Here is an 18170-nt window from a genome sequence, read left to right on the forward strand (position 1 = left end):
ATGATGACCACTACGTTCATTATTACATCCAGCAACACAACACCTCAATCGCTCAATTCTTGTCTAACTTACATCCCTGCTCCGGCATCAAAACATGGAGGTTGGACTGTTACAACTGATCTTAGGTAAGACTCTCATGTCAATCAGCTATCGCGGGAGCGGCCTCTGTCGGTGTGACACCACAATGACAGGCATCTGAGAATGGCTCCGTTTGAAAAAGGGGATATTATTTTTACAAATTAATTAAAAACCACTGCATTGATTTTTATCATTATAGGGTAGATTTGTACATACACTGCCAACACACATTAATGTTCATACAACATGTAAAAGTGAACTTAGCATCCGATGACCCCTTTAAAACGAAAACGCACTAAACTAGTATAAACGCAGCCTCAATCCTCCAGCGCCTTGGCTCTGTTTCTAGATCATTCCTTTGTCTGTTCAGTTGTTACTATAGTTACTTATTAATTAATTACTCTCTACATCTGTGTTTGATTGGTTTGTTACAGTGTATTTAAGCTCTGTTTTCTTCTCTTCATTGTAATTTCATGTTACACATTTCATGTTCATGTTGTTTTGTCCCTGAGCTCTTTTTGTTAACACAAATTGCTGCACTTAGGTCCATCATTTATTTAAACCAGGGGTCACCAGACCGGTCCTGGGGGGCCGGTGTCCCTGCAGAGTTTAACTCCAACTCTAACACACTTGAACCAGCTAATCTTACTAGGTCTTACTAGGTATACTTGAAACTTCCAGGCAGGTGTATTGAGGACAGTTGGAGGTAAACTCTGCAGGACACCGGCCCTCCAGGAATAAGTTTGGTGACCCCTGATTTAAACCAAGCTGTAACAACTTGATAGAATCCTGCCATTATTTATTTTTTAATATTCTAAATAAATGTAGTCACAATATTATTTTAAAATATATACAAATTTAAATTATTTTAAAAAGTATGCACATCAGTGTAAGTGTGAAAGCGTATTAAAACTTTATCCTCTAGTTTATGTATGTAAAATCTCCCGTCACTGCAGAATATATATAATAGAAAAATGTCAATGTAAAAACAAAGCATTATATTTTTGGTGTGTACAGGTTTATCCTTAATTTTTTTTTATCAGGAAAAATGATTAAAAATACTAAATAATGTTTATCTAGAAATGTAAAAATGCAAAAATGTTTTCTGTGAGGGTTTAGGTTTAGTGGACAGAAAATATTGTTAGGTCAGTATAAAAACAAAAGACATCAATGGCAAGTCCCCATATAGCTGTACAAACATGAGTGTGAGCGCTTGTTTGTGTGTCTAGCTAAAATGCTGACTACTTAGGGCATATCGCAAAGAATTATGACAACCGCAGATTACGTCACTGTTTCATTTCCTTGCTTTCCCAGGTAAAACAACACACCTGAGCTCTGAAGCAGGTAGAAATCAAAGGAACGCGTTACTCTTGACATCTTTCGAAAGGACGTCCTTAAATCTGAAATCTTTTTGACGGGAAACAATGATAAGCGACTGATCTACATTTTAACCAGTCAGTTCGGTTGACACTCCAGCTAAAAGTGGATTGGCGAATTTTTTACGAAATATATATAGCCTGCCTCACACCAGGATTCCTTTACATTTAAGAAAAATGGGCTTGTGGCGTTTTCTTTTCGCTGCCTTGGTTTTTATTCTCAGCGTTCATGACGGAGAAAGCCAGAGTAGCACAGCGGAGAGTCTCACATCAGCACAGCACCAGTGTGTACACAATTTCAAGACCGGCCGGGAAAACTTTGTTCTCGATACGGAAGAGTCGATTGAGGATGGAGCTGTTTTCCTGGCTAACCCGAGCGTCGCGCATAGGAACGAGTGCATTGCTCAGTGCTGCAGAGATCCCAAATGCAACTTGGCCCTCATAGAAAACGGACACGAGACGGGATCCAGCAACAGCTGCTTTCTCTTCAACTGCTTATATAAGCAAAAATATGTCTGTCGATTTATTCAGAAGCGGGGGTTCACAAATTATATACTGAATTCAGTTTATGAACATTACCTGAACGTCCGCAAAAGTGGTAAATTTATTTTCTGTATTCACGTTTTTATTATGCTCTTTACAATACATTAACCATTTATGCTTTAAAAGGCCTAACACCCTCATAAACTGACTTGCTGTTGTTTAGTTGGTCTCTCTGAGCTGTTGTTAAGAGTCCAGAATCCCTCAAAAAAACAGTCTAGAGACCGGCAAAAATCAGCAAATCATCTTAGGCTGTCTATTTTTGTTTTACTTTTACTTTTAATTTTAAATCAAAATGTAGTGGCTTACTCTTCCTGTTTATCACTCACTGATGCAAGGCCTTGCCGCAGTTAAACCAGTAACATTCACATCTGCTTTCAGATACAAATACAAAAATACACATTTAATTAAGTCTATGTTTTGTTTTTGTTTGGCAAGTTATTTCACGTAGAAATACATCACCATACAGTGGTAAGCTTAGTTGCACCTTTTAAGCCTGTTTTACGTGCTCTAGCATCTACATTTATCTATATTTATTGTTACAAAAGTAAAGTATTGAAAAATATTATATTTACTATAAATTAATTAAGTCAGTTAATACAAACAAACACATGGTCTCCTTCAGTTTAAAGAGTTTAAGAAACATAATTTTCTTATTTTGTGCAACTTTTTAATTTTGTATGGGTATGTAAGTATGTATAGCGCATTTATAGTGAAACCCTCTGAAGAATCTCTGGGCGTCTTTTGAAAGTCCCTCAGTTGCGTACTCCTATATTTCAGGTTTATTATTGGAAGATCCTCTTCAAAAAGGTACCTAAAAGTTGTCTAGAGGGTTCTGATTTGAAAATGCATCAGGATTTTCTTTTCTTTTTTAGGTATGAATAAAAGATGAATGTTTTGCCTTTAATCAAGCAAGGTGCAATTATATTAATTTAATTCTTTTTGAAATCTGAGTGATTGTCAACAACAATATGACTATGGCATGAGTGTACATTATCACACAGTAACAATTCTTTTGTTGTTTTAAGTCATGTACAGTCTTTAGCAGTGACTACTGATATTTTTCTTCAGATGGGAAGGAGAAACTGCCCATTGCCAATCCTGGACGGGATGTGGTGGTCCAGCCTAATGAGGAGGTATTTCTGAATGGCATTGAGAGTTGGGGTGAAAAGAAGATTGTCAATTATCAGTGGAGCCTCATCAGTGGAGATGAATCTGTCCAAATTGAGGTATTATATTGGATTCTAGCTTATGAGCTGATATGTTATGATATTAATGTTATGTAATTGTTTCCAGTTATGATTTAAGATGCTTTTAAGGGTTTGTTTCTTTATCTTAAAAAAGCAAATTTTTCCATTATTTACTCACCTTCATGCCTTTTCAAACCTGTACAACTTAACATAAAAGAAATGGCTCCATGTTTTGCATGCAAAAGTCAATGGTAAGCAAAATTGTTTGATTATTTGATTATCAACATTCTTCAAAATATTCTTTTGTTTTCAGTAGAAGGAACGGCATGAGTAAATGGGTGAACTATCCTTGTAATGAGTACTAATGATCATTTCAGTGCCGTTCAGTGGAATGAAATGCCATTTTAGAGCGTACCCAATTTCTTGTAAATCCACTTTGGGTTCAAGACCCAGATCAGATGTCAAGTGGCAGTAGTCTTGTTATCTTTGTCACTTATGACTCAGTAGTTGAGAACATTTGTTTTGTAGTATAATAATAATAATAATAATAATAATATCTACACAGAAAACTGATCTGCCAGACCAGGTGAGAGTGTCCAAGCTGGTACCTGGGGTGTATAAGTTCAAACTGACAGTGACCGATTCATTACAACGTTCTGATTCTGCTCAAGTCACTGTTTTGGTTCTCACTCCTGATCAATCTGAGCGTGAGTATTATTTTTGTTATGCTTTGCTGACCCACTCCTAGGGTTATACCTTTGTGAATAAGACTCAAAATATTGTACTCATGTAGTTTTTACCTTAAACCTGACATTGTGTGCTATGAATATTGCTGGCTTGTATAACAAACTGCTTGTGATGTTTTTTGTTGTCATTTTGGATAAAACTGACTGCTAAATGAATACATTTAAAGTAAAGGAGATTAAGGTAAAGCACGTTTTCAGACATGGAAATGTCTTGGGCTTACAAATAACTCTGTAATATAGTGATGGGTTGGGGATGACTCTCTCTCTGTTTTTATTGTGTGAGAGAACCTTACCGCTCCCTTTTGCAAATGTGCAGAACCTGTTTGACGTGTTGCAGGCTTTGAGTCACAGTTGCGCAGTATATGGATAACTGCTCTGCGTAAACACAAAACAGCACAAACCCCCAGCAAAGACGCATGAATTATGATGATTAATTAGCTCATTGCATTCTCAGCCTTCTGTAACCTCAGTCTTCGGTAAATATGCAGCAAATGACGTTTTGTAGAGAGGCGTAAAGAACTGAAGAGGAATGAGTGTATGAAGGTGAAAAAGAGGGGCAGTGGGAGGGAAACTGTATATCAATTAAATATTTTACAGTAACATGCAATAAAACGACAGAAGAATCAATTTACTGAAGAAACTAGGTCAGTTTCAGCAACCGCTTAATCATGCATGCAAATGCTTTTTACTCACTGTCTAATCACCCTGTTTATGTGACACATCCACATCTGGTTCATGACTTCAGTAGCATATGTAACGAAATGTATAATTACCTTTTTTTTTTTTTTTTGAGGCTATGATATTCCATTAAACAACAACTTCTTGTTGTTAAGTAAATACTGTTGCTAAGCTCCTCTGGATGATTGGTTGGGGTGAACTAGACAGTTACCGGGGTGATATTTAAAGACTAGTTGCATGCCCAAATCAAAAAAGCCAACCCTGATCTAGTCAAGTTACCTTTATTTATATAGTACTTTTGACAGTACAGATTGTGTCAAATCAGCTTTACAATATTAAATAGGAGAATAGTGTGTAATAATGCAAAAGGACAGCAGTAAACAGTTAAAGGCGATTCATCATTGAATTCAGTGATGTCATCATCCCGCTCAGTTCAGGTCAAATATTATCTGTGCATTCAAGTCGACAATATCATTGGAAAATTACGTTTATCTGAAGTATCAGAAGTATTCAGGTAAAAAATACTTTTTGAAACTGAATTAAGTAAACAAATATAAAATAAACCACTACATAGCGTTTACTGTATGATTAAAACTACAAAAATTATTAGTTAAATTAGGCTGCTGTCATTTTAAGACCTAATGCATGGATCAGATTATAGTGATATCCAGATTTCTCCCAAATGTTTACATTCACGTAAATACAGGCCAAGACAGACGTTTTGACACATTTTGTGTATTTGACCATCTGGGAGCACTGAGTTGGAAGCCTGAAGTGTCCTTTGCTTGTCCATGTTTTGCTTTATCTCTACACAAGATAGAAAGCAGTCGGTTGGACAGTGTGGCCACAAATTGATTTCTCTTTTCACAGCATAATGTTTATTTTGTACCAGCCATTATCTTTTTATATCGGAAAACCACCCACCTATAAAAGTAGCAAAATTCTCAATAAGGGAGGACAATGGGACGCCTCATTTATGCATGTACAGTATGACAAACGGAGTGATACGAGTACAAAATTTGAACAGAAGCATGTTAATAGTGATATAATAATTATGCACTCCTAATAATATATAAGTAAAGTAAATGAACTTAATTTATAATATATTACCTGCTCCCTTTCCACTATATAGTGCACTATATTGGGTTTCGGAAGTGAGTGAATTTATTTCCTACATTCGTACCCACATTCGTCCTCACATTCGTTCCCTATTTTATACCCACAATGCACTCTGATTTCAAGCGTATAACCGATGTACACTCGCTGAAGCACTATTTCCCACAATCCAATGCAGAGAACCGACAAGCTGGAAGAGAGAGTGGGAGTGAGTGAGTTTAAATGAGAGGTGCTGTTTATATATTTCTTGTTTCTGCTTCAACGTTGATTTCATGCATTAATAATATTAAAATGTTATTTAGGCATTAACTCAGTTAACTCAGTTTAAGTTTTACTAATTTACTGAGGTGGGATTGTTAACTTACATAATGATAATTTGGTGAATGATTTAAAAATATTTGTTAGCTATAGCTCTTTCTAATGTAAAACTAAGAGCTGCCTGAGGGTGCACTATGACCTTTGTCGTCATATCTGAGCACAGAATTCTGCTTGGGCGAGTTTCAAGAAACTGAAAATGATAAATACCTAAAATTGTGAACACATGTTAATATGTGTTTATTTTTGTTGCCATTTTTGTAAATAGTATTTAAAAATTATGAACATATTAAGCATTACAGAATAAATTAATAATATACCGTCGATGAAACCATAAAGCTGGTGTGGAGGTACATTTATAATTACAATATAAAGTCATTTTGAATGTTATTGTTAATAATATTTAAAATTAATATCTAAAAAAGGTGTTTTAAGGCAGGCTGATTGCAAGATAAAATTACATATGTGACGTATGTTTCTGAGCTCTCTGACTTGAGTGTATATGTTAGCATCCGAATTTGTTCACTTCATTTCGTTCACTCCTTTTTGATATAGTGCACACAGCTACCATACAATATATAGGGATTAGTGAATAAGTGAACAAGCAAGCGATTTCAGACACAGCTTTTGTCGTTTTTTCAATGAATATGATTAATAAAACCATTTTAGCAGTGTTAGTGGATTTAGTAGTCACCTGTTAGATCACTTTCTTAACATGATTGAACTTGTGATGAAGTGACACATGAGTGAAGATTTTCTTTTTTTCCTAGAAGGTTGACTCTGAATTTATTCCGGGATTTATGTTGGTGCTGTAGATGTATAAATTATGAAATTCAAAATCCCCACTGGGCCACACAATAATGTAGACAATCCCTTGAGCCCTTTAGGAACTTCGCATAGACCCCTGCATTTTGAACATGTGCCAAAGCCGTTGATCCCTACGTGCATGCTTCAACAATAAAGTTAAAAAAAAAAAAAAGATTTTGCAAGGAACATGTCATGTCATGTTATTCATGCTAAAAGCGGCACGTAATCAACTGTATTTGCTTAGTTGAATTTGCCACACTCAGTATTACATTTTCTTTTACATATTTGACATATCTAAAATCTAATTTATTTTGTTTTTCTTATTAGTGCACTAATGAGCTTCTTTACTGGCATTGGATCGTTCTGTCAAGAACCTTTAACATCTATGAAACCTTTCAATTGACCGGACGCAAACAGCTTGATTGACAGGCGATCTGACCAATCATAACGCCGGATCTGTCGTTCTGTCCGACCTACAAATCAGACAGGAGTTAAACTTAAAAAATTGTGTATTGACGTCTTTCAACAGTTAAAATAATATACGTTATGATGTTCATGTTTTTTTTTTTTTTTTCCATGCTTTAAGTAAAGAAGAAAAGACGACTGGTTAACGTGTCATTGATCTAACAAGGCAATACAGTGATCTGTCACAACACATTAAAGAGCCACAAAACGGCAGCCTATTTGTTTGAATTTCTTAAAAAAATAAAATAAACCTGAGACCTTGTTTCATACCAGAAGTAACCTGCTCTGTCTTGTCTGCCAGCGTGTTGTCAGTTTCCTTTTTTGCATCGCGATTTATTTTTCACTGCGTGAGAACGTGTAGTGTGAGAGTGGAATTGTTTGTCAGACATAGCAACAGTAACTAAGGAGGACGGGTTTTTGCGAAGGGTCAATTGCACAAAAGTTTCTTTATAGTGGAAGAAGGTTCTTTAGATTATTCATTTATGTTTGTTTAAGAACTATTCACTTAAAGGTTGTTTGGGTACTTGAACCTTTTAACTTCCATGGAATATTTCAGTTACACAGAAGATTCTTTATCTTCTTGACTACCAGGGAAATTATTTTGTGATTTTAATATTTTTTTTCCATGTCATTACATTGTTTAGAGCATAAGAAAAAAAGTAAAAAAAAAAAATTGAAAAATTGAAAAATGGTATTTTATTTATCTTACTCTGTAGAGGACACCAGGACTTTAAAAAGTCATATTTAAAAAAAATAATAAAATAAAAAGACGTTAATAGACATAAAAGTTTTGTTTTAATCACAAATCAAGTTATATTTTTATACCAATTTTTATATAAAGATGATTCTCAACTATGTTATAAAACATATTGATTAAACCATTTTTCTTTATGCAAAATGTGTGTAAAATGGCCATGAACGGGTTTCCCCATCGTGAACAATGTATCTATAAACTATCTAATTTGCATATTAATGTGTTTTTGGGGCAAAATATTATGTAAAAATAAGTGCAATAATGGTAGTAATAATAATAATAAGATTTTCATAATAATATCTAATATTTCATAGCAATATTGAAATATAATTTCTTTCCCTATTCACTTATCGTGTCTCCCAAAATGTGTAATAAACATGCTTTAAGTCCCAGTATCCTCTACAGTGGACGTGTAGGTAACTGATGTCCTGTTTCATAACAAAAAGTCATATTTTGATTTGAAACCCCATAACATTTTTTTCTGAGATTTGAAAATTAGTCAGTTTTAAATGAGCATTACAAAATATTATATTTCCATAAGGTTGTTAAATTTGATCACTAAATTAATGTCAGCTGTTTTTAAAGGCCAAGGAGAGGGAATGGTCATGGTGAAACTTCCAAACATTTGGTATCTCTGAAAAGCTCTGAATGTGCTCTGTACAGGACATCCAGATTTAAAATGGAGACATGTAAGGTCATCCAAGTGAAAATACCAGTTATACTCTCCAAAATTTCTCCAAATTTTGCGTATACATTCCATCACTATTATCATGAAACCCACGACACACAACAAAAACAACTCTGATCATGTCATTCTCCATTCACCAGTTGTTGATGTTTATCAGTGCCTCAAATAAAGACATTGCTATTGGCTGCTTCAGAGTTCCCGCTGCCGGTGCAAATGCAACCAGGAAAACAATCTGAGGGAGAAACTGGTTCTCTAGGAACTACCCTGCTGGCTAGTTCCTAGAACTAATTTCCTAGAACCATGTGGTGCGAAAGCGCCTTTAGACTAACAACAAGAACCATAATATCTTATGGACTGTTTACATTTGTATTTGTATAATATGTTTTCTGAATTCGAATTAAGATGTGTTCACTCTTGACCACATTAAAAGCACAGCATAAATGCACCCAGCTCTCATTTTGATCTGATTGTGATTGGATGACACAAAGACCAATCTCAAGTATAGCTACACTAAACATATTCCAACACTGATGTGTACTGTAATATATCATACTACAGTTGAGGTCAAAGGTTTGCACCTTTCAGAATCATTAAAAATGTTAATTATTTACCAGAATGAGAGGGATTGTTACCTGAATGATCCACAGCTGTTTTTTTTTTTGTTGTTGTTGTTGAAACACATTTTTGTTGTTGTTGTTATTTGTGTAGTAGAAACCTGTTCTGATTTAATTCCAAAAACCCCATGATTCTTTAATTCCTTAGAACTAAATTAACATATCAATTTATTGATTTGCCCCACTAGGTCACTGTCTGGCCCCTAAAAAGGTGGGACCCTGTAGAGGTTATTTCCCTCGCTGGCATTACAACGCTGCATCCAAAAATTGTGAGCAGTTCTACTTTGGAGGGTGTAAAGAGAATAACAACAACTACCTATCTAAACAGGAGTGTTTGAATGCCTGTAAAAACGCAGGTAATGCTCATCTCATTGTACTGAGGCGGTGGTGTACAGTCAGTTTAAAGGAATAACCCATGTCTGTGTTTTTTGTGTCATTCCATGGTATGCTTTATCCGCCATGGAAAACAAAAGTAGAATTCTTAAGAATCTTGACCTGCTTTCCTTACTACACAAGAACTGTCACACTATAAGAAAAGTCTTCTGAAATTGTAATGTTCTTTGCTGGTTATCTTCGTGCTGCGGATCTCAAATCAAATGTGGCACCAGTGGCGTAGGCCAGATGCCAATAACAATAAACAGCTTATTTTTTGTGTGTGTGTTGACAAATACAGCATGGTGTAACACTTGTAGCATGTTTCATTTTAAAGGGGTGGTTGATTGTGATTTTAGTTTAATTTTTACTTTAGTTAGTGTGTAATGTTGCTGTTTGAGCATAAACAATGTCTGGAAAGTTGCAAGGCTGAAATTTATGGCAGTTTATTACCTACAAAAATGTCTCGTAAGGACTACAACAAGCTACTTTCTGGGTTGGTGACATCATAAACCCAAATCATAAAACCAGCGGTGCACGAAAAAATGTATTCATATATGAATCACGATTCTGTCTTCTAAACGATTCTAATGGATTCACAAGTTTCAAATTCAGTGTTGTAAAGCAGCAGTTCTTAATGTTGTTTCTCACATCCCTTCTGCTCTGCATGTGCCTTGCTCTGCATCTCTCTCTCTCTCTGTCTCTCTCTCTCTCTCTCTCTCTCTCTCCCCCTCTCTCTCCCTCCCTCCCTCTCTCTCTCTCTCTCTCTCTCTCTCTCTCTCACACACCCCTGTTCGAGCCGTCCTGCCTCTTTGAGCTCTGACTAAACTGTCCTTTAGGTGTGGTCTTGGTGACCCGGGTTCATGATTTCTGCCTAGGGGGACCCGCGATTGTGCCCTCGTATTATACACTTTATGTGTACAGACAGACAGATATTTTCCACATAGCTATGAGAAGCGTTAAACATGGACGCACACGCAGTTGCCATGGTAGCGAGCAATACTTGCTGGCAAACGTTTCTTACTGTTACAAAATAATTACTTTACAAAACTGCTACAACGCAATCATGTAATAAAGCTTTAATCAGGATAAAACCGTAAGTGTTATATTAAAAGCTAACATAAGCAGTAGCATTTACAAATCACAGAAAAGTATGATACAACAAAAAACAAAAACACATACCATTCTGAAACGTCCAGTAAGAACCGTGTTTGCACAGGTTCTGCGCGATCCTCTTCACTAATATTCTCTGGGCATCATTCAGGCTCAAATTGGTGAGCAGTATTGAAAAGACGCCAACCGGACTCTAGCGGTTTAGCGAATCACAACACACTGGGCCAGCTAACTAATCTAAGCCCATTGCGTATTTCTGAGGGAGGGGCTTCACAAAACCCAGAAATGATCCGATCGTTTATCAGAGAAAAGACAGAACGCTGTAGAATTAAGGTCACATATAATGTACTCACCCCCTTGTCATCCAAGATGTGTCTCATGTCTTTCTTTCTTCAGTCGTAAAGAAATAGTTTTTTGAGGAAAACATTTCTGCATTTTTCTCCGTATAATGGACTGATATGGTGCCTTACAAAATGCAGTTTAAATGCGGCTTCAAACGATCCCAAATGTGGTTGTAAACGATCCCAGCTGAGAAAGAATGGTCTTTTTCTAGCGAAACGATCTGTTATTTTCATTAAAAAAATACAATTAAAATATTTTTTAATCTCAAACGCTCGTCTTGCTTTTCTCTCCCTTAACTCTGTGTATTCTGACTCAAGACAGTTACGTATGTCGAAAAACTCCAATCATATTTTATCCCTCAACTTCAAAAATCATTTCAAAATCCTCCTACATCGCTGCAGAAGTACCGACCCAGTCTTTGCAAAGTGAACATGTAAAGAAGATCAAACAGCCCTAACAAAAAAGGTAAAACAGCGGTACAGGACGATTTCAGAGTTGAGGGAGAACATGATGGGAGTTTTTGACATACCCTAACTGTCATTAACCGGAACAAAAACAGTCCAGGCAGAGTAAGACAAGACGAGCGTTTGGCATTAAAAAGTATATAAATTGTATTATTTTTATTAAAATAACCAATCTTTTCGCTAGATAGCCACATTTAAACTGCATTTTGGAAGTTCAAAATTTCTTTACAACTGAAGAAAGAAAGACATGAACATCTTGGATGACAAGGGGGTGAGTACATTATTTGTAAATTGTTGTTCTGAAAGTGGAGTTCTCCTTTAACACATGTTAGACTGGACCCCATAAACACAACCAAGCCTAGAAAAAAAGTCAACCACCCCTTTAAGAGCTGTTCTTCAGCTGCTGCAAAACGGGAATTTTCGAAACAAATTTAAAATGTTTAACAAGAATAACAGCATATTTTAGCGCATGACTGATTTTTTACTGTTTGTACTGTCTAATTACCATTCTGTTTGTTTTGCATGGTTTTTGAAGTGTTATAAGCGTTGAAAGGATGTAGTTTTCTCGAATGCCATTGTATGATGTGGCATTAAGATTTGTCCTCACAGAAATCATTGGAATAACCAAACATATTAATTAGATGGAGGTGCCCACATACTTTCACCAAGTAATATATTTTTAAATATTGTCTGTCTGCAGTAATACTTAGTGGAGAAACAAGAAAGCTGCACAAGGAAGGTATATTTGCTTTTGATCTCCCCTCAGCCAAATATACTGTCTAACTTTCCCAGAGGTTTGTTGCTTGTCTAAATGTGTGTTTTTGTTTGTGTGTGATACAGAATGTTCTTCATCATGTAGAGAAGACGAATTTGAATGCTCTAACGGGTGCTGTGTGAAGAAAGAGTTTGAGTGTGATGAACAGCAGCAATGCAGCGATGGTTCTGATGAGCAGAACTGTGATCAATGTGAGACACTTAGTAATCCATAACCACGCACACCTTATGACATGTACTCAAAGGTTTTAAATTTACTTCCTTTACTTTTTAGTGAATAATAGCCTGATTCGACTTCTTAAGATTGAGGTGACTAAAAAAGGTGAGTTATGACATTAAGGCAGCATGATATTAAGACATAATTCACCCCAAAATAAAAAAAATGCCATAATTGCTCTCATGTCATTTAAAACCTTTATGATTTTCTTTCCTTAAGAATCTCCTATTCTTGTCTATAAATCAAAAAAGTGAATGGTGTTGTCTAACTGCAATAAAGACAAAAGAAAATGTTCTATAAAATAGTCCATACAACGCATGCAGTATTTACATAGTCTTTTGAAGCCATTTGATTGGTTCCTGTGATGAACAGACCAAATTAACCTCTTCACATTGTGTATTAAAAAAAAAATGCTGTTAAATGCACTGCACAAATTTTGATGTTCACGACTCGTCAACTGTCGTTGGTCAATTTTGTATATGTGAAAGCACTATTGAGATATGAGAGCTATGGCAGATTGGAATTTTTGGGTGGACTATGTGTCTAACATTTATTATTATTTATTATTTATTATTTGCTTGTATCGACAATTAGTCTTCTTTTTTTTTATATGATCCTACTAACAGTTTGTGCATAACCAGATCATTTTCTTCATCCGCTTAAATTTTCTTCTAATCCCTCATTTCTGTTATAATGGCATAGCCCACTGCACAGATCCACCTGTTGTGGGCCCATGTCGAGCCAGTTTTAATCGTTGGTACTATGACCCTCTTCACAAAAAGTGCCATCGCTTCACCTATGGTGGCTGTGATGGCAATGAGAACAACTTTGAGACAACAGACAAGTGCATGAACAACTGCTCAGGTGTCACAGGTATGAATGGTGCTCAAGTTTGAACAAGATATATTAGTGATGATGGCTGAAGTTTATATTTGATGTATATTTCTGTCCGTCTTTATAGAAAATGATGTGTTTGCCGAAGGATTGTTTGTAAGGGGTGAAGGAGAACTAGGGGAAAGCCAGTCAGGTAATCTTTGAATTTGCATTCGGATATATTTTATTTACCATTATTCTAAGGAATAAGGAAGGATCCTAATGATAGGGTACAATGGGGCTTAAAGCACCCCGGGGCAGCAGCACAAAGTCGATTCTGTGGTTACTTGATCTAATATTTGATGTTTTTAAAAATGTTGTACATTTAAGTAGTAAATGACAATCGCTAAAATTATTCAATATATCTTGAGACAAAGGTCTTTTTAATGATTTTCAGTTTTGTTTAAGATAATTAAAACAGCAGTTTTTAAATAACGGAAGAATATGTAAAAGTATACTATTTGGGGTAAAAAGCACCCCTGCTGTTGGGGCTAAAAGGGACAATAATTAACATGATAATTAATAGAAGGCAACTTTTACCTTTGTTGACATAACATTGTTAGATGCAGATGCTAAATATCATATATTATGTTGGGTGTCAGTCTTTGAGATAATCACCATGTTTAGAATGAAGCCATCATATTTAAAAACATGCTATTAATCATATCATATATTAAAATATGGTTTATTGTTATTACTATAAATATATTAAATTATTATGGGATCTCCTTGAATGCTTTCAGAAGCTTTACATTTTAAAATTATTTTGTTTCTGAATTTTAAAATACGTTTTATATTAACATAGTTTAATGACAGTATATTTATTGAACAAAAAATATTTTATTTATCAAAATAAGCAGAAAACAGTACAGCTTTGCTAAAGTAATTGTTTTGAAGTCTTAACTTTTATTAACATTACTAAAATATAATTAAAATTAAAAACATTATTAAAATGAACATTATTAAAATATATTAGCTAAACCATTTGTTTCAGTACTGTGAGTCTTTTACCCAGTGTGTAGATTAAGCAAAATAAACGACTTGTATGATTTATTTAACTTTAGAGTAAATTTCAACAAAATGAGCCATATATATGTATATGTGTGTGTGTGTGTGTGTGTATATATATATTATATATATATATATATATATATATATTTTATATATATATATATATTTTATATATAATATAATATAATATAATATAATATATATATATATATATATATATATAACAAAATATAGGAGTATTGAAGTATATTGGACTAAACATAATATTGGAGGATTTTTTTTAATGAACAAGATTACCGTTAAAAATATCTATAGGATCCTTCAGAAGTCTAGATGAAGGTGCACCACACATCTCCAAAATAAAAATATATGTACTCTGGTCCCTTTAGCTAAAGTGAATAGGACAGATCTGTGCTCTCAGTTTAAAAAATGCATGTTATGTATTGCCTTTTTTCCCCTCAGCTTCTGTTGCCCTAGCTGTGGTTGTGGTTATCGCCATCTTGGCCGTTCTGGCAGTGTTAGGTTACTGTTTCATCAAGAACAAGAGAAAAAACCATCAGCATCAGCGTGTGGCCACCAACAATCCTCCAGTGGTCTACAGTGAAGATGACCAACAGCTGGTCTACAACAGCACCACTGCCAAAGCATGACATAATCTGCAGTGAAGAGGGGCCATATGAATAAAATAAGCAACTCAGTTAGGGTTCCCGACCTTAACGTGATGCCACATTAGCCTAAATGTTTGGTCACTTAACCAGGTCTTTTATCTCAGGTCTTAATGATCAAGCTGTTTTATGTGGATATTTAGCATTAATGTATTATATTATGTTGGTCAGACCTGTGTGTGTATGTGTGTGTTTGCAAAATGGCCCAAGAGACGGTTTAAGTAGAAGAAGAGAATTTTACATTATGGTTTCAAAGCACTTGACAAAAAGTATTGTAATTGTCTTTTTATTTGTTTCTTATAAAGCCATGTCATTTATCATTCTGATGATTTCTGAGGGAGTAGAATGTCTTGATTTACCTATATTAATGTTTTATATATATATATATATATATATATACATATATATATACATACATACATACATACATACATACACACACACACACACACACACACACACACACACACACACACACACACACACACACACTATATATATATATATATATATATATATTATGGTGTGACAATTCATTGTTTATATATGGAATGTAAGATTGTTTGTATTATTTGCCCTATGAATCCATGAGTTTTTGTTGTACTAAATTTTAAATGTTTGCCAGCTTTTTGCTGTGTTTATTAAAGAGAAATTAATATTAGCGACCCTCACTGGCAGGAATAAGTATCGTTTCGTGGAGGTAGCTTTTAAACAACAAAACAAAACAAAAAAAAAAGCAGTGTGAAGTGTTCGAACATGGATAGAACATACGCATTCTATTTAGTGAACATGTCCCTGCTGGGAAAAAAACACAAACAAAAATAAATAAAAAAAACTCTACAAAGTTTCCACTACAAATACCATTATAAACCATAAACTTTTAACCGTTAAACCATTAAAAATGTTTTTTGTGTTGTGTTTTGGGACTTTCCATTAGGATGTATTGGTTTTAACAGGCCACCAACAGAAGTTGACCAATTACCAGTAGAGACCAACAGAGTCCTTTACAGTTTCCATTAAAACCAATACAAGTCCCATTATAGTAAAACAAATTTTGTAATGCTGTCTATTGTTTTTTTCAGCGGGGGTAGTACAAGCAGACAGAATTAGCAAAGAAAAAAAGGGTCATTTTTATTTCCTTATAAGAAAATAGGCCTAAGGTTGTGTACAGGTAATGACAGATGAGTTGTTGTAATCCGTGGGCTGCGATGGGAATTCTCATTGTATGACTTCATTTCTTAGTGTTATTATCCATGGAGTATCGGTGTAAGGAGATTAAGCACCACCTTGAGGAAAACATTCCTCGGTCTTATGCATTTCCGTGATTACGGACCTTCTCTCTTTTGTCCACTAGAGGGGAGAATTTCTCTTTATAAAAGTTCATAGTGTATGCTAAGTAAATGATGAAGGCTATTTGTTTTGTCACTACATACATCAGGTCACCATTATTTATATAGCACTTTATACAGTACAGGTTGTGTCAAAGCAGATTTACAGTGTTAAACGGAAAAAAGTGTTTTAATAAATGCAAACCCTGTTAAAAAAAACAAACAAAAAAAAAAGCATATGCTGGTTATGTAGGTTTTGAAGCATGGAGCAGTTAAGGACCATCTTAAACCTGTTAAAACCAGCATCATTGCTTCAAAACCTACCTAACCAGCATATGCTGGTTTTCTCATCAGGGAAAGGACAACAGTAAACAGTTTTTCAGTTAAAGTCAGTTCATCATTGATTCAGTGATGTCATGTTCGTAATAATTTTAAATATAGTATTTTTTTTACTATGATTGTGTATCATTATCAAATGACATTGAGAATATAAGTATATCATTTATAACTATAACTAGGCAATTCATTGCATCTGATGGAGACATCAGGAAGCCAGAGGCAAAAGTCTTGAAGAGCTGGCCGAGGTAAGGCTGCTCACGGTGGGTTCATGAGCGCTGAACGCCCGCTGGAGCTCACATTTCCGAAAGCATTGAAGCAAATTTTCAAATAGATGTTATCTTTATTAACAAACCGCATATTTGAAGTCTAAACAAGTACATTCGATGATGCAAAAACAGCATTGTGATACAATTATAATGGATTTGGCCTTCACCATGGCACTTGCTGTGAGAAATACAGCAAGCAAAGCGGTACAAATGGTAAAATGGCTGGAGTTCCGATATCACTAGAATATCGCACTTCTCTCAGCCAGTCGGATTTATATATATGACATGACAACGACTTTTTATGTACCTTGTTGTTTTACACCTGACTTCATTCTTCACCTCGAATTACTTAATCAACACAGTATAATGGTTTTAGACAAAAGCCAAACATCCACCCAATGTTTCCATGGAGTCTTCTGTCACTTGCACGCAAGTCTTGACTTGTTAAGTTTTGTCTGAAATGCCTTGGTGATTATAATGTTCCTTTATTGTATCAACCAGTCACTTCTCTCTCTGTGAACACACTGCATAACAAAACAATCTGAACTGAAGGAAAATGTATCTACACTGCATAATTCAGGTTAAAAATGTATTTGTTATAGAAATGAAAGGGCATGTGATAGTTATCATTCTTTTTCACTCTGCTGCTTGAATTTTCTTTTTTGAGTTTTGAGTTAACATTTAAACAGATTTTCAATGTGGGATGTTTGTGTTGTCATGAGTCAGGAGTAAGGACTGTGTATTTGTAAGCAACTGCAAGGACATGTCACATTTTTTCCATGACATTCTTTCTGTTTAGCTGGTTTTGGTTCAAGACAGTGGTGGCAAGGTAACAGAATTAACACACCTGTTCTGCTGGGAGAGTTGTGTTGGTTGATAATCATGTTTGTGGCATGTCTTGGCGTGTTTTGTCGTAGTGTTCTTGATGTTAATCTTTATAATGACATATTTGAAGAATTGCAGCAATGTTGTGAAAAGACTCTACATTTATAACATGAGACGAATCTTGTTGCGTAAGTACACTGTGATGTTTGTTAAG

General features: G+C 35.0%; 1 protein-coding gene across 1 annotated transcript; it reads left to right on the top strand.

The window, feature by feature from the left end:
• The first annotated feature begins 1377 nt into the window (after window positions 1-1377).
• Window positions 1378-15647, top strand: spint1b (serine peptidase inhibitor, Kunitz type 1 b). Its single transcript, XM_051092216.1, has 10 exons — window positions 1378-2052; window positions 3066-3223; window positions 3750-3891; window positions 9556-9723; window positions 12359-12397; window positions 12499-12624; window positions 12707-12754; window positions 13352-13522; window positions 13611-13676; window positions 14996-15647. The coding sequence occupies exons 1-10, from the start codon at window positions 1632-1634 to the stop codon at window positions 15181-15183; spliced, it is 1527 nt and encodes a 508-aa protein (XP_050948173.1). The 5' UTR covers window positions 1378-1631; the 3' UTR covers window positions 15184-15647.
• The last annotated feature ends 2523 nt before the right edge of the window (window positions 15648-18170 follow it).

Source organism: Labeo rohita, chromosome 20, assembly GCF_022985175.1.
Source record: "Labeo rohita strain BAU-BD-2019 chromosome 20, IGBB_LRoh.1.0, whole genome shotgun sequence".
Classification (NCBI taxonomy): Eukaryota; Metazoa; Chordata; class Actinopteri; order Cypriniformes; family Cyprinidae; genus Labeo; species Labeo rohita.

Coding starts and splice junctions, on each gene's coding strand:
- spint1b (XM_051092216.1), top strand. CDS start 1,632: ATGGGCTTGTGGCGTTTTCTTTTCGCTGCCTTGGTTTTTATTCTCAGC. Junction 3,892..9,555: donor CACTCCTGATCAATCTGAGC/GTGAGTATTATT, acceptor TTGCCCCACTAG/GTCACTGTCTGGCCCCTAAA. Junction 9,724..12,358: donor GAATGCCTGTAAAAACGCAG/GTAATGCTCATC, acceptor GTCTGTCTGCAG/TAATACTTAGTGGAGAAACA.